Below are 22,420 nucleotides of genomic sequence, written 5' to 3'. Positions count from 1 at the left end.
TCTGCAGGATTGTGAAGTTAACTTCACTTTTTTTTCTTCTTCTTTAAAGAACTTCATAAAAGTATTTCAAGACCTAGGTGCCAAGAATCTGGAACCAGTCAGAGTTGCTGTTCTTTTGAAGCATCCTTTTATTCAAGACCTGATTTCAAGTTATTCAGACTATAAAATCCCTGTGAGTATTACCCCAAGGTGTCCTAATTCAATCAAGCTCAGGATCAGGGCATGGTGGGACGTTTCCAGTGCGGACTACAGAGACAGGGGAGAAGCTGGTGCTGGCCAAACCAGGGTCAGAGAAGCTAAGCTGGTAAAAGCATCAGGTTAGAGAAGCCAGCCTGTGATACCCAGCGGGCAGCAAGGCCAGGAACAGTAGAGGTAGCTATCTGCACTATGAATGACACTGTTAACATTATGGAGCTGCCTCATTAGGAAGGGGACTATCTTGGATCTATGACAGAAGGCTGGAGTGAATGAGACGAAAGCTGGATGAGAGGCAGTATTAGTGTTCCAGATCGTTCCAGCCGGCTAATAACTAGCCTGTGACTGAAGAGTATGGAGAATAGAATCCCCCCTTCCCAAAAAGAACTAAGGAGACCATGATCCCCAAACAAGTGCTGACGTAGTTGTTCTCTCTAATCATGGTACCCATTGTCTATGTAGCGCATATAGTGTGAGCACACACAGGAGACTGGATATCAGTTCCACCAGGGAAACACTGTGCAAGATGGAGAAACTGGGGACAAAACCCATAGAGACTAGGCCGCCACAGAAGGAGAGAAGGAAGAAAGGGAGGGCTGCAGTTCAGAGATCACAGTGACCCAGCGAGTCTCTACCGCATGTGCTGAATGTGTGTCCACCCTGGCAATGCCAGGTCTTCAATGACAAGGGACAAGGCAGGCAGAGACACGCCCCAATCACTGTGGGCAGGTGTGCAGCCTCCTCACGTACCGGTTCAACCGTATGAAGTCTCTTTATTTGGCTCCTGCTAGTTGTTTCTTGGACAATTAAGGGTGTGCTGAGTTTAAGATAAAAGCACTTTCACTTCGATAAAATGAAGGTGATTCTAAGACACATTTCTCCTGACTTGCCAGTGATAACCTTCTATGCCCAGAAATGAGACCATTCAGACGTGAATATCTTCAGACCTAAATTTGTTTGTTTTAGATTGCTGATCTTTTTGCTTATAAATTGTATCTCCTCTGTTGGTAATAACTGAAATCAATTTCTTTTTTTTTTTTTTAATTTTTTTTTTTGACGTTTATTTATTTTTGAGACAGAGAGAGACAGAGCATGAATGGGGGAGGGGCAGAGAGAGAGGGAGACACAGAATCGGAAACAGGCTCCAGGCTCTGAGCCATCAGCCCAGAGCCTGACGCGGGGCTTGAACTCACGGACTGTGAGATCGTGACCTGAGCTGAAGTCGGACGCTTAACCGACTGAGCCACCCAGGCGCCCCTGAAATCGATTTCTAACAAGCTAGCAGACACTCATCTGGTAGTGCAGTACGACGATAGCATTTAGGAACACAGGCTCAAGGATCAGGAAGTCATGGGACTGAATCTCAGGTAGACTACTTACTAGAGACCTGACTTGAACTTTCTCTTCATCCTGGCTCCCTCATCTGTTAAATGGGAGTAACAGTCATTCCGACAGAGACGGTTGCGGTGAGAATGAAATGAGCTCAGGCATTGCTCAGGCACATGGTGGGGTTTCTGACACTCGGCAGGGACTTCTGAAATGGTGGCTGCTGTACTTACTCTTGGCCGCTGAGCACTGACCACCGAGGCTAGCGATCCAAGACTTCATGGGACACAAAATGAGTATGAACCTCAGTTGCTGCTCTCAACCAAACTCCACTTGTGTGTGTAAGACAATTTTTACACGCAAGAATTGCAAGAGAGTGACATGAGGTAAACCACCCAAGAACAACATTACAGGAATTCAACACATAGGACGTTTTTTGTTCTAGAAGCTGAGTCTTCAAAGACGGCCAGGAGTTTTTGAAAGCGGAGGGAGAGGAGAGGAGGTCTGCACGGATTCTGCCATTGGGGTGGAGAGAGGACAGCATTGTAGGGAAAAGGAAAGGTCTGTGCAAAGGCGTGGACACAGGACTGCACGGGGGAAGGGGAGCCAGTAGGCGTCTGAGCAGGGACGTGATGTGATAGCAACTTCTTCATCTCTAAGTGTTTCTTTGTCTCTTAACCATATCATTGTGTCTCTAACATTTAATTGGCCTCTTTTAAAACAAAGTTGTGTCTCTTTATATAAATAGGCCAAAATATCTGGAAACATTGTTGGCAATTATTCCAAGTTGCTGCGCTCATACATTCCACAAACATTTACTGTTTGCATCAAAACTGATATGTTACATGTTCCTTTTCAGTTTTTTCTATCTCATATTTTCATTAATGAAGACTAGCTTCTTCCCCACGTAGGAGGAGGAGGGCGTAGGTCAGTGTGACCCTAGAATTAGTTGGGGGGGGAGGGAGGGGGACAGAGCACACCAGAACTAGACCACAGGTTGGAGACAGGAGGGGAGAGAGGACAGAGGAGTGTCCCCAGCTGTGGGAATCAACCCCCTTTTGCTTTCTTCTGGGTAGATGTCATCCTGTATAAGTTCCAGAGGCACATCACCTTTGACTGCATTTCATCTTACATGGCTGTCCTGTGTTTTAGGGAATGGCCCTCTCATTTTGAACCAGTAAAATCATTTTCTTTTTTTTTTTTTTATAATTTTTTTTTTAATTTTTTTTTCAACGTTTATTTATTTTTGGGACAGAGAGAGACAGAGCATGAACGGGGGAGGGGCAGAGAGAGAGGGAGACAGAATCGGAAACAGGCTCCAGGCTCTGAGCCATCAGCCCAGAGCCTGACGCGGGGCTCGAACTCACGGGCCGCGAGACTGAACCAGTAAAATCATTTTCAAACTCCCTTGGAATTATGTATATTAGAATTTATCCTGTATTACCAGGAACCAGTAGAAACATAAAATGATGCCATAATTATTTCCTCCCCTAAAGGGAAGAAAACTGTACAAAGTCAGACGATTTGGAAACATCTTGACTCTGGCCAGACTAAATATGATTAACTTGCTGAGAAGATTCTATTCAGCATTTTCCTAAGAAAACAGCCAGTGGATGACTGCCTTTGAGAGTCAGCCCCTTGAAAAGGTGTCCTGGCTCCTAGGGATAGCAGGAGTCCACGGGGCTGTTTTTAATGTACATATTTCTCTCTTTTTGGAAGGAGTTTGATCAACTTGCTGTACACCTCGCTAGTGATGTTGTAGACAGTGCGGTCTCTCTACACAGGACTATCTCCAGCATGGCAGGATTCTGGGCCACTGCCCGCTCTATCCCAGGAGTGCTTGGACATACTGACTACCAACGCCATCTTTGCACATTCCCCAAATTTCCCTGGCTTGCAGCACCTCTCTGACCTAGAGCCTACCAGCACAGGACATCTGACCTTCTGTGAGTCAGTTTCCCCGGACCATTATCACCTGGTGCTCCAACAGCAGAAAGAGAGTAAGCCTGTCTGTCACCAGTCAGTCTGTCTGTGCTTTCCTTCATGGCCAGAGTGCTTCTGCAGAGTCAGCTTCTTCAGCTCCCTGTCTCCTCGCCCCCACCCTCTCCTTCCTGGCCCTCCACCTTAAAGCCATGAGAGGACAGAGGACTGCATAATTGGGACTCATTCATATGACTGTGAATTAGAGACTTGAGCCTGTGCCCTAAAAGCCTAAACTCTGATATTCTAGAACGAAAGAGCTTCTCTTTCCAGTAAGATGTTCCATTCTCATTTTCATTGTGCAAAAAAAGAAAAGAAAGAAGAGAAATGAAGGAAAAGAAAAAACAAATCTCTGAAGATTCAGTTTCTACCAAACCCATCCTGTCACCATTTCTGCTCCAGATATCCATGTAGAAGTAAATAGATCACATTTTAAAATGAACTTTAACCACAGTGATGTTATTTGAAGATCTTTCAAGATAAGTAGAGCAAAAGCTAGAATGTGGTTTTTCAGGTTAAAATGTTGTTTGCTGTTATAAACAGTGGGAAGTGAAGGTTGTTGCCTGATAGCTCTATTTACAAGGTTTGTGTTTGGGAGCAGCAGCATTTTGAAATATATATTTGAAAAAACTGAGTATTCATAGTCATTTTGGCGTGTTTAATTCTTGCTCCTATTGGGAGGCATCCTGGCTTTGTGGTTGAGAGAGCGGCCCAAGAGCCACACTGATTGGGTTCACACCTATGCACTGGGTGACCTTGGCCAAGTGACCTCACGGTGCCTTAGTTTCCCCATCTGTAAAATAGGTTACCATACATACCTCATCAGGTTCTTGTATGCATTTAATGACTTAGTACATATAAAGTGCTTAGCTTAGGGCTTGGCAGATAGGATGCGCCCAAAAATAAATGTTAAACATTATAATTATTGCTACTCTTATTACTATTGAGGGTTTGTTGGTAATTGCGGTGCCCAGGAAATATTTCTGAGCCATGTGACATTGTATGTGGATACATAAATAAGCTGGCACTTCATCTCCTGAATTCAGTGTCTGCTCTTTGGAAAGAAAGAAAAGGCTTTCCTTGTTGCAGTGCCATGATGACAGAGGGTCCAAACTCATGTCCCAGAAATCCCCATGCGGGCAATACCTAGGTGCAAATTCCAGATTTGGTGTTGGATCTTATAGTTATTCGGTTAAAGTCATTTATTTAACTTCTGCTTTCATAGATCTTATACAAAGAGGTAATTTCAAGTAATATTCCTAAATTATTAAGAAAATGCTTTGGTTAAATAAATGTAACAAGATCAATGCAGATATCGTAGCTGAGTTGTTAGTGAGGAAAATCAATGAATTTCCTATGACCAATATTATCCACAAATGTAAGTGAACACCTGGTTTTCTATACCGACCTAACGAGTATAGTTTCTTATAACAAACACATACCGAATCAATGTAAATTATTTTTCAGCAAACCTGCAAATCAAGCATACATGCTTCAAGTTAAGGTTTCCATTCAATAGGAGATAACAAAAAAATCTTTTAGCATTAAAATCTGAATGCCACAGGGGAATTCTTATAAGCAAATGAGTCAGGACCCAATTACATGAGGACAAAATACAAATTACTAAAAGTGACTTGAAGGGATTTTCATCCCCCTGTGCCTTCAGGGAATCTGACTTTAAGGTTTTCCCCAATCCTCTCATTTGTAACAAAACATGATGGCTGCTATGGTGCATTGTGTTTTCAAAGCATCCAAGTCAAACATTTCCAAACTCTCTCAGCTTTCCTCCATTAACTGCTAGTGAAAATTATGGCCTCTGACTTCAACTGCAAACTTAGCCAGGGCTGATTTAAACATCTGAAGCTGATGATGTTCTCCATGCTGCAGAGTGTCAGGTGATCACAGGGCAGCTCTCACTCTTTAATCCCCAAGTGAACAGTCAGCAGTCAGTATTAGTGTAAATACTCTCTAGTCAAAGAACATGTAGTATTAACAATGGGGAGCGGCTATTCTTTTTCACTTCACTTGAGATTGACCTCTGTCTGTAGGAAATCTGCATTTTCAAAAAACAAGGTCTCACCATAAAATGATTCACTATGATTCCTGGCAGTGACTGAAAATAAGCAGTATGTGTGTCACTCAGCAGGGGTCAGCTCAGATAGTGAACTAACTCCTGTCTTCTTGAGTAAAATGACCTCAGTCAAATTGAAACCTTTGGAACTCAGCTCTGGAGAAAAGAAAGTTACATTCTTAGAACATTTCCCTAAATCTGTGAGGGAAAGAAAAGAAACTGCATAAATATAACTCTACATTTTTCACACGTGTTTGTATCCCTTCTACATTTTGATAGTATTTTACATTTATTTTTTTCAATGACTGTGATCTAAAATGTAAGACACTGCTATTTTAAATGGACAAAAAACAGATCGATTTATTCCTAATATTAGAAAAAAACACGGAGAAATGTAAAAGTCTCCCCTCAAAATAATCCACTCGTCTAAAATTCTGTAAATCTGTAGATATGTTGATCTGGCATTAGAATTTTTCATTAACAGTAAATGAATATGTTTTTTTTCATGAATAAGGAAGTAACACTTAGGCTTGTTCATTAGGTGCCAAACTGTGTAAATTACTTTTTATAAATGTTACTTAATCTAATATGACAATTCCAGTCATTATTAGATTAGGAAACAGAGGCTCCAAGATGTTTGATATCTTTCCAAGGGTACAACCAGCAAGTTGCAGGGTGAGATTTAAACTAAATAGAGAACCATTTTCTTAAAGAAAAATATCGAAATAAAAACAACTTACTGTTTAAGCACTGCCATATATTACATGATCTTTAATCCTAAGTCACTTATTAATGTCTCTTACTTCTCTTTTAATCTCTTCCCTTAGGATATTAAAATAATTCTCCAAAGGAGTGAGCATGTACAAGGAAGTGATGGAGAGAGATCTCCTTCGAGACTTACAGAGGAAAAGAAATGAAAACAAGAGTGTGATTTTTATTACTTGGCAATGAATCTTCCAAACATAAAATGTAAACATGGTGTTTGTCATATATGTTGTCATTGTAAGTATAGAAATGACTTAGACCTGGTTATTAGGGGCAATGAAAAGGGGGCCTTCCTTAACTGGGAGAATATTCTATAATAAACCTTAAGTACAGAGCAAAAATACAAAGTAAGAAGGAATGCATTTTGACGTGATTCTGAAAATAGAAGGCACCAGAACAATGTGTTCAAAAATAAACACACACATAAGTCATGAAAAATCGCCGTAAGAAGTATGTACATTAGGCAAATATAGTGGAAATTCCCCTGAATCTCCACATCAGGGAAGTTCTGATATGTACATTTTGTGGTTCTGGCTCCACGTGCAGTAAAATTCCAAGGTTCATCCCACACAAGCTGAAGAGATGGCTGCATCATCAGCTGCTGGTACGGCCATGCTACTCGCATCTATTTCTAATCCTTTCCTAATAGAATATAATATTTCCTATATAGATGAATCTACTCGCACCATTATATCTTTTTCCTTGTATATATTAGTGACTCAAATTCAATGATACTTATCTCAAGAAAATGTTTTCTTTTTAAGTGAGTGATGGCGTCTTCTCAGTGGTGGGCCTTCTCTGAAACCCCTTCTTGGTCTTTGTCCCCCTTGACTGCTCCTTCTGAGCCTCTGTGGCTGCTGGATGCTCCTCTTTTACTCAACCTCCAAATGTTGAAGGGCCTCAGAACTCTGCCTTCTCCATCTAAAGTCAGTCCCTGAATGACTCATCCATTTCCATTACTTTGCGGGTATTACAGAGACTAACACAGAAATTTCTATTCTTCTCACCGGTGCCCTGGAATCCAAACTTTGCTCTTACTGTCCATTTGCTTACCATATTGACCACTCACAGTCATCACAAACTCAACGTGTCCAAGCCAACAGAGGGAACCTTTCATGATGCAGGTGAGGTCATGTCACCCCTCACTCCAACCCTCTGTCAGCATCCCATTTCGTGCAGCATCCAGCCCAAGTTGTCACCCTGAGCTTACCCCTTGCTACCTCTCTGATCTCATCTCTTGCTATTTTGCCCCTTGCCCACTCTACTTAAGTGGAGTGGAGCACTTAAGTGACAAATCCACCTCGTTGATCCTAGAACACACCAGAACACTTCTGTCTCGGGACTTTTGCATGTACTTTTTTCACTGCCTAGAATGACTTTCTCCCAACCTGCATGGCTTGTCCCCTCACTTCCTTTAGATGCCTATTTAAATGACACTTTGTCACTAAGGCCTTCCCTCAACATGTAATACAAAATAGAAATAAGCCACATCCCAACACAACATAATTTTTTTTCCATTGTACTTATTTACATCTGACAAACTACATGTTTACTCTTTTGTTTGCCTGTCACTCCACTAGGCTGTAAGTTCAATGAAGCCAGAGATTTCTCTTGTATTCTTTATTGCTATGCTCCAGAACCTAAGACTAAAATTATAGCCAACTTTAAGTTGTATTGATATATTTGTGCAAAATGGGTGGAAATATCACATTTAGATTGATCACCATGAATGGTGAGCAAGCCGAAGACAATTTCTATTGTTAGTAAGATTTATATTCTATTTCTGGACTGTGACATGTTTCCTTAATTTCCTTCTTATGGGCTCCACTACCAGAATCTTTGTCTTTAAAATTATGGAGGGTGGTGACCCAGAAGTACAGAGATGTGAGAAACTCTGCCAGAGATTTCCAAATTTCAACTTAGCCAGTTCACATGCAGTTTTGGTTATTACCAGATAATTCTAGTTTTTCTAGAGAAGGAAGGGGAGGAATATCTGAAAATTGAGCTCAAATAAATAAAATATCATGATGAGGTCACAGGCAGTAAACTAATCTACATTTAGTCAAGGATTGAACAAGACAAGGCAGCACTATTTTCCAATAGAAAAAAATTAAAAGCAGAGCTGACAGTATCCCTTGCTGTCCTAATGTTCTTGCACAGCATTGTTAAATAAGGAAATTGCAGAATCTCCCTCCTGAGGCCCAATGACTCATCTAAGCAGTAGGCAGGACAACCACCACATGAAAGGTCTCCCTGGTGGGTATTTGCTACCATGTCACAATCTGTTAACCATCATCAAGACTAAGCAGATGTTGTGACTGGGCATGACCCAGAGCCGAAAAAGGAGCTCTCCCACACAGGTCCTGGAGCAGGCAAGGCATGCAACTTCACACTGAAAGAAGAAGTTGCATGGGATTCTCCCAAAGAAAGAATGTTCTAGAACTCATCCACACAAGGGCCTTTCAAGTCTTATAATTTTAGGGAATGCCTCACTATCTTGAAATCATTTTGATTGCACTGAATATTACTGTGGCCTCCAGCTATTGCCTTTGTGACATGGAAGTCTCTTATCCTAGGGCTCTCTTCTGGGTATCATGTGATGTTTACAGGATTATTCATGATTTCCTTGGGAACAGAGTAAACGAATATGGACTAAATGCAAGGACAACTGAGCCTGGAACCAGTGGAGGGACACAAAAGCTTTGCCACACAAATTATTCATTACCTCTCTCCTTCAAGAGATTGTTAGCTATGGGAACTAATGCCCATGTCTGTCTTACTGATCTCCGTGATACAAAACATCAACAAAGAAATTCAAACAGGGATATAGGATCCAGGCGACCTAGAATTATGGTTGATGAAATGTTGGAAGAGATTTGAATTAAATTATGTTTGATAAGAGAAAGAGGACCCAATGACAAGTTTGAGGTACTAATAATAGGTGACTATACATAATAATAGCTGCTCTTTTTGAGGGTTTACTATGAGGCAGGCACTGTGCTGAGAGCTTTACAAGCACTGTCTCAGTGTTTACATCTGAATTAGATACTCTTAGTATTGCCATTTCCATATAGTGAAGATGGCGTTTAAAGAGATTAAGTTGCCTGAAGTCACACAGCTGGTAAATAACAGACTAGGAACTCAGTATTAACACCAAAAGCCATCCTCTTCCCCAGTTTGCTCAACTTGTGTACAAAATCACCCATTGCACAAGCACAGGATGGAGGAAGTATGGCTTAGCTGTATTTAAAAATAAAAACAAAGGGTTTTGTTCAAAGTAAATTTGACTCTAATTTGCTGTGTAATGTGGCCCCTGAAAAATCCAGTGCCCTCAGGGCATCAGTGGTTGTAAGGGAGATGCTGATTTTCCTCTGATCTGTGGTGGTCAGACCTCAGCTGCAATTCTGTGTGCAGTTCCCGGCCACACGCTTGAATATATGCATACTTTATGTATGCAGAGGAACCGATTTTTTTTTTTATTCATAAGTGAGGAAATTCAAACCCCTTAGCCTTAAGCTTGAGTAGAGAAGCTTCCAACCTATGGGACAGAGGAGTGCTCTCTAAGGTCCCCAGGGGTAAACCAACACCAGTAAACATTGCAGCATGACGGAAGATACAGGCTCCCCGTTGCCAGAAGTATTCTGACAGAGGCAGAGTGCCATGTGGCAGGACAGTTGGCTGCCACGACGGGACTTCAGAACTTTACCTCTTGTCCTGCTCCTACTGCAATTCTGTCTCTACTGAATCAGCTTGTCAGCTCTGCTACCCCAACTTCCATTCTCCTGAAAGGGCCTTTTCAGCTTGGTCTTCATCGTGTATGGATCTCATCTTTCTTTAGGGCACACGTGCACCAGAAGCCCTACCTGCGGAGCCCAATACCATACTCCAGCCACTTAGCTGTTACCCTGTCCAAACCAGCCAATTGCTCCCTAAAGGAGGATTACAGTGGGAGAAGACGAGATACAGACATGGGGCATTTGGCAGGACCATCTCTGAGGTTCTCTGAGAACTTCCCATTCTCCATCAATGGCAACACCTGCAGTTCTGTCTCTGACACTCTGACACTTGGACCAAGTCCTTTCTTCCTCATGATCTCTCTCCCTTTACACCCAAATCTCATTACTCCTTATAAATGTCTCTCAGATCTGTCCTCTCCTTTCAGTTTCAACAGCCACCCAATTTCAAAAGCCCTGAAAATCTTTCTAGACTCTTGAATAGCTCTCAGTTGATCCCCTTTCTGCACCTTCCACATCTTCCCTTTTTCTACCCCAACCCAGCCTCTGCACTACTCCCAAAATAATCTTCCTGAAACTGCTTAAGCAGGTCACACTTTTGCTTTAAAAACCTTCCCTCTGACTCATTGCTTTCAAATAAATTCCACACCTCTTAGAATGTTCTTTAGAACTGGACTCTATACTAATCATCTTTTTCTCACACTCGGCTTCATACAGCTTCACTCAACATAGCCTCTGATACTTACTAGACACTAAATAAAAATGGAATGGAGTAAGGAGTGAAGAGGGATGTCTCCTTTTACTAGAAATCCTAAAAGGTGAGGGCAACTTTTTAGAATAAAGATGTTCCTATAATCATATTCACCCCTTACTGGATCTGTTGAGAGAATTGATCTCCTCTTTTTAGGGTTATTTGTGTGTGAGAGAGAGTGTGTGTAGGGAAGTGGTAAGAGTGTCATTTTCCTCCTCCCCAAAAGGTTCTCTGCAGCTCTGGAGAAGACAGGTTGAGTGACATCAGGGTACAACTGCTAGCGGCCGACTGACACATAGACGCTAATGAGAAACAAGAATTCTGTCTTAATCAGTTCCTCTGAGGGTCCAGAGCCTGGTGTAACCCTGAACAGGTTAGCCCAGCAACCCCACTGGCAGGGCTCCATCTAAACCCCTCCCCCACACCCTACCCATCTTATCTAAACAAAGGGCCCTAACTGTGCCCCAACACCTTTTTCAACTCGGTCTGTCACCTCTCCTATTTTACTGGCATATTTGACTTAATAATGAATTTATATTGCTTACTGGAGTAGCTCCTTCAACCCATAATAGTTCTCATGTTCTCTAACACAGACTTAAGAGGGCATCCTCTGTCACTAGAGGCGTCACCAAAGATTCTGTTGAGCCACAGATAAACAAATAGATGAGCACATTCACTCTCAGATTCTTAGCATAAGAACGGCATGAAATTTTGTTTTTAAGTCTGTGTGAAAACAAATCTGGAAAGAGATGCCACTAGAGTCTTGTGGCTGCATTTTAAAGCCCCAAAAGGGCCACCCTGGGCTCAAAGCAGCGCCCTGAGTGCTTGAGCTCCAAGCAAACGCTGTTTTGTCTTTGCTCATTTCATGCTAACCACAGGGAGACAGCGACACTGAGCACTGTCTGAAACAGCCTCACCTTGCTGTGCCCCCACAAACCAGGCTGAAACCACAACATCCTTCTCGCACGCGGCAGACCTCATTATGCGCTCGAAGGCTGAGGGCTTACTTCTCTCCCACTAGTTTCACCGTTTGAGCCCATTTCATGGTATAGTCCCTGTAAGTCAAGGAGAGCCTTTGCCACCAGGCTCCTTGCAAAAGAATCTACAGGAAGAGGGCCCTGCATCGGAAGACCTCTCTTAGCTTTCTCATACTACAGGAGACCTTTATGATTTCTTCCTGAATTTAGCTGCCCGTTGAGGGCAGTTTACCCACTATGCCAGTGGGATTGTTTGGAAGGTTCCTTTACAATTTGCTAAGGTGCCACTTATAAAACTGTGCTTCTGTTACTTCTTATAGAGAGCAAGTTCCTCCAAGCTGATAACCACATTTCTAAATATTCATTTTCCCAAGGTAGGTGGGAGAGCTAGCAAGCAGGTAGTAATAAATGCTTCCTGGGTATTGGACACCTGCTGGCCACTGTCTAAGCGCTTTATATGAACTGACTCATTTAATTCTCATCTACAGACAACTCCTAAGTTAGATCTATTGCTATTCTCACTGCTGAGGTGTGAAGGGTTAAGGAGCTCTCCCAACTCACATGGCTGCTAAGAAGCGAGGATTTCTACCAGGGAAGGAAGGGATCTGCCTCCAGAGTCTTTGCCCCTAACCCTCCAACTGCACTGCTTCTCTCTGGCCTGTGGATCAGGTACAGGAATCATAAGATATAGTCATGTGATTAAGTCCCTTGGAGCTTCCTTCAGCTAAGAATTGGTCTCTTGAACTCTCTGCCCTTGAGCATTGCCTCCTGACTAAAGGAATTTTGACATCAGGGGCCTTGGCTTATGAAAGATGACTCAACCCATTTACATACCTGACATTTTTTGGCCTCCTGGCTTGCCTTGCCTTTGTCGCCAATTTCACTGTCTTTCCTCCCCCGCATTCGGATCTCTATAAATCTGATCATAACATCTCTTTCACTCGACCTGAGGCGTGGTCCACTGACCATCTAGTGCCGCTCCCCCCACCCCACCCCCAACTCAGCGGGAAGGGTCGAAACCCTTTCTCCTGACAAACACTTTAGACCAAGGACAGTGAAAGGAATGAACCTCCAGAACACTCTTCCCCTCCTGAGCCCTCTCCTGTAGAGGCATGATGGTAAATCAAGTCTCTTCTGTCAGCCGAATAGCTTAATTTCATGGCCAAATGAAGGAGCATGTGCTCTAAATGAATTTCTCCAGTTTCCTTGACTGCATGATGCTGAGACAATCCGACATGAGAATACAGGCTGCAAACACAAATGCTAGAGGACCTTGGCAGACATTTGAAAAATGTGGTACCAGATCAGATTTCTTGAAAAAATTGGCTTCTCAGTCTATCTTTAATTTTCTCACTTTTAAAAGAGCACACACTGGGGCGCCTGGGTGGCTCAGTCGGTTAAGTGTCCGACCTCCGCTCAGGTCATGATCTCACGGTTCGTGGGTCCAAGCCCCACGTCAGGCTCTGTGCTGACAGCTCAGAGCCTGGATGGGGCCTGCTTTGGATTCTGTGTCTCCCTCTCTTTCTGCCTCTTCCCCACTCATGCTCTGTCTCTCTCGGTCTCTCAAAAATGAAGAAACGTTAAAAATAAAAATTAAAAAAAAAGAGCAAAGGATAGATTTCACTTTCTCTTAATTCTACTACAAGAAAATAGAGCACATGGACTATGACAAACACAACCTTCATCGCCAGTGGTAGAAAGGCCAGAGGGCTCGCTGAGGACTGTCCCACATGACCTGGCTGCTGCCCAATGTTACCCGACAGTACTGTGGAAAGCCAGAAATTCTGATCCTTATGCAAACTTAAACTGGAAATATTGACAACTAATTCAAACATTTTAAAAACAGGTGTGGGCCGGTTCTGCAAATACCAAACAAATAATATTCATGGGCCTTATATGTGGCCCACTGCCTATCCACTTTCCACATTCAGGTTTCCCAAAGCGGGTCATTCCAAGCAAGTCAGAGGGCGGTTGTGGCAGCAAGAGTAGAGGCTGCCAAATCCAAACCCATTGCTTCACAGTTTAAACCATGTATACAGGGCCACAACTAGCTCATATAACACCTTGTGTGACTCCCATCAAGACACCCCCTCAGGGAGACGTCCCTTCCTTCAGACTCATACAGCACATGGCAGGACACAACAGATTAGTGAATACAGTTCAGCCCCCATTTCCCTCTCAACTGGTTGCATTTTTGCAGTGAACAAACTGCCCAATCATGTTCAGCCGATTTGATGTGGCTTCACTCAGCATATCTGAACATTCAAACCATGTGGATGAATAAAATAAAATAATCTGAAGAAGGAAGGCAATCTGTGGTCCACATTCTCCAGCCATTGCTCTGCAATTCCTGGGCTGCCAAGCATTTGAGCCTCCCACCATGGCGCTGAGGGTACACAGCTTGACCAAGATCAGAGGTACAACCCCCTCTACAGCCTGTTGTCTTATTGCCTGCATCTCCCACCCATGCTAGACATGGGAGGGTAGAAGAGAGATATTAAACACATGCATGGGATGAGGCTAAGCCTTGAAGAAACCTGGAAGTGGTAACCTAGGACAGGTCTAAAAATAAGCACACAAACATCACACAACCTGTCAATGTATTTGTCCACACATTCCTTTGCATTAGGTGGTTGTCTAACAATGGAAATTTCGCCTCTCAATTTCACCGGCAAGGCTAAGTTGAAATCGAAAAGTCGGCATAACTTCCTGTAGCCATCCCTCCCTCTATGACTAAGAACATGGCAAGGCCACTGAAAATGTGATTACTAGCAACTCACATATCAGTTGTGATCAAACTATTGTTCTGGAAACCACAGCTGATGGATCTATTTTCAAATTGGTTGTGAGCTCACTTTATAAGGTTCTCCCTTCTTCTCATAGGAATTCCCAGAGACAGAAGAACATGGTGAGAAGATATATCCCCACGCCCACACTGTTCCCTTTTATGGCTACCATCAAATTCCCTTTATTCTTGGGGGAAATAAAATTATACTTAGGAAAATAAATGTACCTTTTGAAAACCATTGTTACGCTTTCTAGGGGTGCTCTGGGAGAAGGCACTCCCCTTGTTCCTCCCATCCTCTAGTTCCCCAACCCTGTTCCCACACCTGCCCACCAGCACCAAACAACCTCACAGCTGAGCTGCACATGGGCCACAGTTCTGGGGCATCATGGGACCTGAGAATGGAAAACAATCTCCTTCAACTTCCCTGTGAGGCAAAGTGTGCTGCTGTCTCCTGCATAGGATACAACTGATCTGTTTCCACACTAGAAACAGCAAGAAATGGCTAAAAACTGGGTAGGACTAGCCTTACCATGGGGCAAATAACCAAACAACTGGCTGGGCCTCTGTCCCTGGAAGCCCCTCAAGAGTTGAGTAGATGATATCCGCTTAACCATGAAATGCTTTTGTTTAGGTAATAGGGCCCAGAGAAGTCCAGACAATAAGTTATTATTTCTTATGACCCTAAAGTTTTTGCTGAGAGTGTAGCAGGGACCCCAACAGAAACTTTATCTGGAAGTCAGAATCCCCAGAATCCCCAGAATCCCCAGAATCCTGAGATAAAATGTATCTTGAGTCTAGGAGCAAGAATAGCTAGATTCAGTAACAATGACATGGCCACAATGTGCATTCGGACACTTGGATTTGTCATCTGGCAAAGCCCTCTAGTGCCTATGGCCTCAGGAAAGAGAGGACTGTAAGTAAATGCTAAAAGGGCTGTTTCACTAAAACCCTGGGACACGGAGCCTCTAAAAGACAATGCTACCAGGGACACCTGAGTGGCTCAGTTAAGTGTCCAACTTCAGCTCAGATCATGATCTCACCGTTTGTGGGTTAGAGCCCCGCGTTGGGCTCTGTGCTGATGGCTCGGAGCCTGGATCCTGCTTCAGATTCTGTGTCTCCCTCTCTCTCTCTGCCCCTCCCTCACTTGTGCTCTCTCATTCTCTCAAAAATAAGTAAACCTTATTTTTTTAAAAAAAATTAATTAAATAAAAGAGAATGCCACCAAAAGAAAAAGTTCTCTCCTCCTGTCTAAAATGCCACATGGTTTCGATCTCCTCTACCACCTCTCCACATACACCCTAGGACTCCAGAGTCCCAGATGCAGCTGGTGATAGATATCCCCTAGGAGAAAGATATTCTGTGGAGGAAAAACATTCCTGGCAAGAGCAGTGATATGCAGAGGTAAGGGGCAAAGCTCGTGAAAAGTAAGAAATGGCAGATTCTTTGCTGGGTGGCCTCATTTGCTTGTGAGCACATATAAGAACTATCTCAATATTCCCAAAGACTCCCTCAAATAATTGTGCCACATTTTTCAGGAGGCCAGTGATCCCGAGGGAGTAGGTAGGTTCAGGGGCCAAAGAACATAACATAAAGTCCTTTGGACCCTATAAGGTGGTGATACCTGGAGAAATCAGATTTAAAAGATTCATGGGGGCGCCTGGGTGGCTCAGTCAGGGAGGTATCTGGCTCTTGATTTCAGTTCAGGTCATAGTATCATGATTCGTGGGTTCATGATTCGTGGGTTCATGATTCATCTGCCTTCAGCACAGAACCTGCCTGGGATTCTCTCTTTCCCTCTCTCTCTCTGCCCCTCCCTAGCTTATGTGCACACGCTCTTTCTCCCCCTCAAAATAGGTAAATAAACTTCAAAATCGAAAGAACAAAAACATTTATGTATTTTAACCTTCAGAGCCTGTGTAGAACTTCCATATATTTTCAATTTCGCCTGCGTGAAATGTTTCCTACGATTGGCACACTTGAGTGGCTCAGGTGGTGATGTCGCAGTGGTGAGACTGAGCCCCATGTCGGGCTCTGTGCTGAGCATGGAGCCTGCTTGGGACTCTTTCTCTCCCTCTCTCTCAGCCCCACCTCTGCTGTCTCTCCCTCTCTCTCTCTGTCTCAACATAAATACATAAACTTAAAAAAATATGTTTCCTATGATTAAGTTGCGTATGCAATGGATCACCAAGGTAGAGGGGGATTCTTGCCCCAGGAAGATTTCCAGGACCATCATGGTCGTGGGGAGGCTCCATTTTCAACTTTAGAAGTCAGAGCTGGCTACTCTCCTCCTTCAATCTCTCCCCTCTTGGTATCAGCAGATCCAGCATATACCCTGAAACACCTGCTTGTTAGCTCTCTGATTCACAAGAAACCGGGGAACTCTCATATACGAAGAAGTTGAATCAGTTGTAACATTTTTAATGCAGTGTTCTGGTGTTGGGAAATCATATATCATTGCAAAATTAACACTGGGATGATGATCACAGTTCCAACTAGGGGGATTTGCAGAAAAAGCGTGAAGGTGCTATGACACTGACTCACTCCACCTGCTCTGTCAAATGCTCCCTCCGCAGAGAAACCCCAGTGACATCATTACATTCTCATATCCTCAAAAAACAAGCTGTGTGGCTTGGAGAATTTTCCTTTCCCACCATGCTTCTTAAACCAGAGTACATCAACATGACGAAATCAGCAGTAGTGTGTGTGGAGTACCCATGGAGTCACAGAGCTGCTATCTCCCTGGAGATTCGAGAATGCAAAGGAATTGTTATCTTTGCAAGAAGTTGCTCTTAAGATTTGTCTAAATAGATAGTACATGCACATGGAGAAGCTCCAAGATTGCACAAATGTATGGTGAAAAGCAAGTTTCCATCCCAGTCCTGTCTGCCAGTCCCATCGGGCTACACTCAACAGTCAACTACTATTACTAATTTCTTAATTATCCTCCCAAAGAAAATATTTGTAAATAGATACCCCTTCCAATTTAACACAGATTGCAAGTGATTTAAAACTGTGATTTTCAGGGGTGCCTGGGTGGCTCAGTCGGTTAAGCATCAGACTCTTGATTTCGGCTCAGGTCACGATCTCATGGTTCATGGGTTTGAGCCCCACGTCAGAATTCTGCTTGGAATTCTCTCTGTCCCTTTCTGTCTGCCCATCCCTCCCTCAAAAATTAAAAAAATCTGTGATTTTCAGATGGTAAAATATGTATGAATCACGTGGGATGTTATTAAGATGCAGATTCTGATTCAGTAAATCTGAGGAAGACTAAGGTTCTGCATTTCTAACAAGCTCCCAGGTGATGCCAAAGCTTCTGGTCCATGGGTCCCACAATGAAGTGCAAGTATTTAGAACTTTATGTCTACTCTAATGTAAATTAATGAAATAAAACATGCTTTAAAATTGTAAACATGTAAAATTGTGAACTAAAACATGCTTTTTTGGAAAGTAATCTTAAACCACTTATTAAAATTAAAAATATTTGAAGTTTCCAACCCAGCAATCCATCTAGCCCAGAGGAAAGCATCGCTTATCATTTTATATATACATATCTATCTATATATATATAGATAGATAGATAGATATGTATATATATATATAGATATATGTAGATAAATATATATATATATATATATATAGATATATGTAGATAAATATATATATATATATATATATATATATATATATACACATTCACTCATTCATTTATTGCCATGAAAATACATGGGGGAAAAGAACCACCAATAGGGAATGATTGACTTAACTGTGATATATCCATATCATGAAACATTGTGCAGCCATTTAAAAAAAAAGAATAAGAAGAAGAGATGGGATGCCTGGGTGGCTCGGTCAGTCAATTAACTTTTGATCTCAGCTACAGGTCATGATCTCTCAGTTCATGGGTTTGAACCCCACATCAGACTCTGCATTGACAGCATGCAGCCTGCTTGGGATTCTCTCTCTTGCACTCTCTCTCTCTCTCTCTCTCTCAACTTCCTTACAAAGACTTTAGTATGAATATATGAAAGTCCTTGCTTAGTTCTTTGGTGCCTACATGGTACCTCCTAGTTCAGTTGCTTTCATCTGAAAAAAAAAAAAAATGAGAGTGAATGCTGATGTCTCAATAATGGCCAGGGAGGACACAATTTGGGATTCCCCAAATCAGTTGCTCATAGGGGGAGCCACCATAACTGTGATTAAATCTCCTTGAGGTCTTTATTGAGAGTTATCAATTTCTCTTCGCACAGCTCCGACATTACCACCTATCTGTAGCAGCATTCTCTTCAAAGTTTGTTTTCCCCCAAGAAATAAACACCAAATTAGCAGTATCTAGCCCACATCATGCTGTAGAATGTGGGGCAGATTACCAAAGTATGTGAGATGCACGTAATTTGAAGTCTTTTTATCCACAGAGTAAAGAAACATTATTTTTTCCTCCCCGCTGCTTACCCACATCTGAGCGCAATCAGACAGACACTAAAATACATGTACGGCAGATCAGCTAAAAAAAAAAAAAAAAAAAAAAAATACGGCCACACTTGCATTTTGTTTTGAAGATTTTAAGATAATATCAAAGATTGTTTCCAAACCACGGTCCTGGTTTTATGGTCCAGAGCAATGCTTTAACCATTTCAGAAATAGATCAGAATATAGGTTTTTAGCTCTTTCTCCTTGTAAAATACAGAATAGATTTTAATTTGACTTCAGTGGCAAAGCTATTAGACCTATACAAATATGTAATCTAATATGTTTAGTTACTATCACCCAAAATGTTTATTTTATTACACAAAATGGTAAATTGAAAGGTGCTAAGACATCTAGTCATATAGACATCCAAAACATTGGCTCTCTGCTTCCTTCCTAAAAAATTTCCTTCCTAAAGGAAAGCTCTAGCCATGGAATAAGACAAAGACAGTCTTATTTGTCTCGTCTTTCTTATCCATATGCATTAACTTTTTCAGAATAGTGTTGACAGGTAATGTACTGTGTACTTAGTATGGTTTGTTAAGAATAGTCTGAAGAAGTTGGTGTTCTAAGGTCTACATGTCCCAACCAGGTATAAACATTTAGTCTTTCTAGCTCAGTGTCCCTCTCACCTCCATCTGTGGGAACTAAATGCCAATCACCAAGGAGTCCCCAAGCTTATATGAATAAAATGGCAGAGGCCATCACAGAGGCAATTAGGAGAACCAGAGCGTCTGATCCATTATAATTTCTCATTCCAACCAAACACTGAACTCCCACTGAGCAGTAAGTGTCCAGGTCCCCTCCCTGACAAGCCATTAACCTCTATGGGTTAAGAAGACACCAGGGAGACAGTCCCACTTTGTCTCTTCCCCAACCTTAAGATGTTAAAGTTGATTGGAAACTCAGGGTTCTAGATCTGTTGCTGGTTCCTGGAAATGTAGCCAATAAGTATTACAGAAGGAAAGAGAGTGATCCATGGACTGGGAGGGACCCATCCCCCCACTGGTGAGGCATAATACTTTATACACAAGTCATGTGCTTTGCAACTTTTGATCGCCCCTGACTCAGCTTCATAGCATGGTCCATACAATTTGTATGATCTCATAAGGAATCCTTTCTGAATTAAGGACAAGAATAAGCAAAGTAGCATTCTCCAAGCAGTATAATTCTATTGTTTACAATATCAAAGACCGGTGTTTACAGGGGCCAGGATGACAAAAGTGCCTCCTGATCAAAGGACATTTTTCATAAGATGGACTTTTTTTCCCTATCAGCTAACATCTCTGAAATTGGAATGAACCTTACTACTGATGTCATCTAGATTTGGTGAATTTCAGTAAATAAGAATATCAAATTCACATATCAATGTTGTTGGTTCTAAAGCAATTGTAAGTACTTGCCAAGTAAGTTGTCTTTATTATACCCTCTCAGCTTTTTTGTGTTTTTTTTTTTTAACCATGCATTGCCCTAAGGAAGCGTTTTATTTATAGCACCTAATTAAGCATCTCTCTAGGTTACCTAATTCACCAGACTTTTGAAGTATTTGATGCCACAGTAATGATATTCTGCTTTAAAGGCAATTTTAAGCAGTTATTGTCTATTGGTTTCTATCCCAGCCTGAAGTCCAACTGGCTAGTCTAATTATACCCAAACCCACCGAATGGATTGCAACTCTATTTCATCACTTTGGAAAGAAGTCAATGTGACCTTAACTTTTTTCCTCCTTGTGTTCACATGACACATAGATGTGCATTGTGAGAGCTGAGCTCCTTACACAAGTGGAATCGTGCTTAGCAGGACACTGACCTGAATTACTTTGCTGAGCATGTGCTCCACAATTGTAAATCACTCACTAACACTGGCTGACCTATTTCCAATTATATAAGCCTTCTCTTCAACACTAACTGAGAGGGAACATGAATTAAAATCATTATGAAATTTTCTCTTCAATCAGATTTGGAGCAAATTACCGAAAATACTACTACAAAATCCTATTCTATTCTGTTATTCAGATAGTAACATCTTTTTCTGTGTTCTTCTTTTCTACTCCTTGAGGATTCTTAATTCATTAAGAATCATCCTTAAGAACAAAACTGCTTGTTTAGTCAATTCTTACCTTCTTTTCAGTGACCAGCTTAATTCATCTTACTAGAATAACGACTCATATCTGAATAAAAAATTTTAAATCTCTGAAATAAAAAGCTGTCTTCAGGACTTGATCAAATTATCTGGGAAATTTTTCTTTTTCTTTTCTTTTCTTGCTTTTTCTTTCCTTTTTCTTTCTTTCCTTTTTTTTTTTTTTTTTTTTTTTTGAGTACCATGTAAAACATTGCCTAGATATCACATTTTTGGTAGTGAATACTACTGAACCTAAAATATTTTTTACTCTGGACACATGGAAATACAACTCAAAATGGTAGTAGGTAAGCTTTTGGAGGGTCTAATGTTTTTAAGTTCCAGAATTACCCACAGAAACAATCCATCCATTCATTTTTATTTTACAATTGCCAAAGTGCTAATGACATGTATTTTGGGTGTTCCCTTATTGGGGAAAATGTTTTTAACACCTATAAACCACAAACAGAGTGTCAGATTAAACAAAGCCCTTTGTTCCCACAATTTGTTCAAGAACAATTTGTATCCGTAAGCAAAATTTTATATCAACATGCTTCTGGCCTAAAATGCTGACTGAGACCATAAGTTGGCTAACACCTCAAAAAGGTAACAGGTCAATAGATATAAAGGGTTTATATTGGGCCTCAGAAACCAAGCAGAAGAAGAGTGTGGGGAGGATCCTTTTAACTTCAATTCAAAATAGGGTCATGATTTTTATTGTGTTTCTATTGCCTGGGGAAAAAAAAGATCAAATCCTACTCATTTGAACTGTCTCAGAGCGCACCAGTACTTCTAGGTGACTAAAATAAAATCCACTTCTGGTGCATTACCAAAACAAAAGTCAGCATGTCAAGATAGAACTATTGCCTAAACTATGTAAACAGGAAAACCTAATCTCTCTAAAATTTCCTACCTGAACACCTTTTTGTTGTTGTTCAGCAAGCATGTTGGTAAATCATTGGGAAACATTCAGATGCTTGCCTGCAATGGTTAAGATATTGCTTAACATAGTAACTGTGAGATAACAAGGACAGGAATTGCTGTAGCCACCCAGAAAGAAAGCCAATTGTCTGTTATCTGCAACAAAAACAGGGAAGGGACCAGAAAAGGAAAAAAGGGGAAAAAACACGTTTCAGGTGCACCGGGTGACTCAGTCCATTAAGTGACCGTTTCCAGATTTTGGTCCAGATCATGATCTCACAGTTCATGAGTTCAAGCCCTGAATTGGGCTCTGCGCTGACTGTGCAGAGC

The 22,420-nt window shown here is 41.7% G+C and overlaps 1 protein-coding gene across 1 annotated transcript in view; it reads left to right on the top strand.

Annotated features, from left to right (window-relative positions):
- Positions 1-6,551, top strand: part of LOC123577944 (sperm flagellar protein 2-like) — a 185,364-nt gene extending 178,813 nt beyond the window's left edge. Inside the window, exons 36-37 of the mRNA XM_045440407.1 lie at positions 50-172; positions 6,400-6,551. Of these exons, the coding sequence (XP_045296363.1) occupies positions 50-172; positions 6,400-6,489 (213 nt within the window). The 3' untranslated portion in view covers positions 6,490-6,551. The remainder of the gene's footprint in view (positions 1-49; positions 173-6,399) is intronic.
- The last annotated feature ends 15,869 nt before the right edge of the window (positions 6,552-22,420 follow it).

This window comes from Leopardus geoffroyi, chromosome A1 (genome assembly GCF_018350155.1).
Source record: "Leopardus geoffroyi isolate Oge1 chromosome A1, O.geoffroyi_Oge1_pat1.0, whole genome shotgun sequence".
Taxonomy (NCBI): domain Eukaryota; kingdom Metazoa; phylum Chordata; class Mammalia; order Carnivora; family Felidae; genus Leopardus; species Leopardus geoffroyi.
This window is presented reverse-complemented; position numbering and strand designations above follow the sequence as displayed.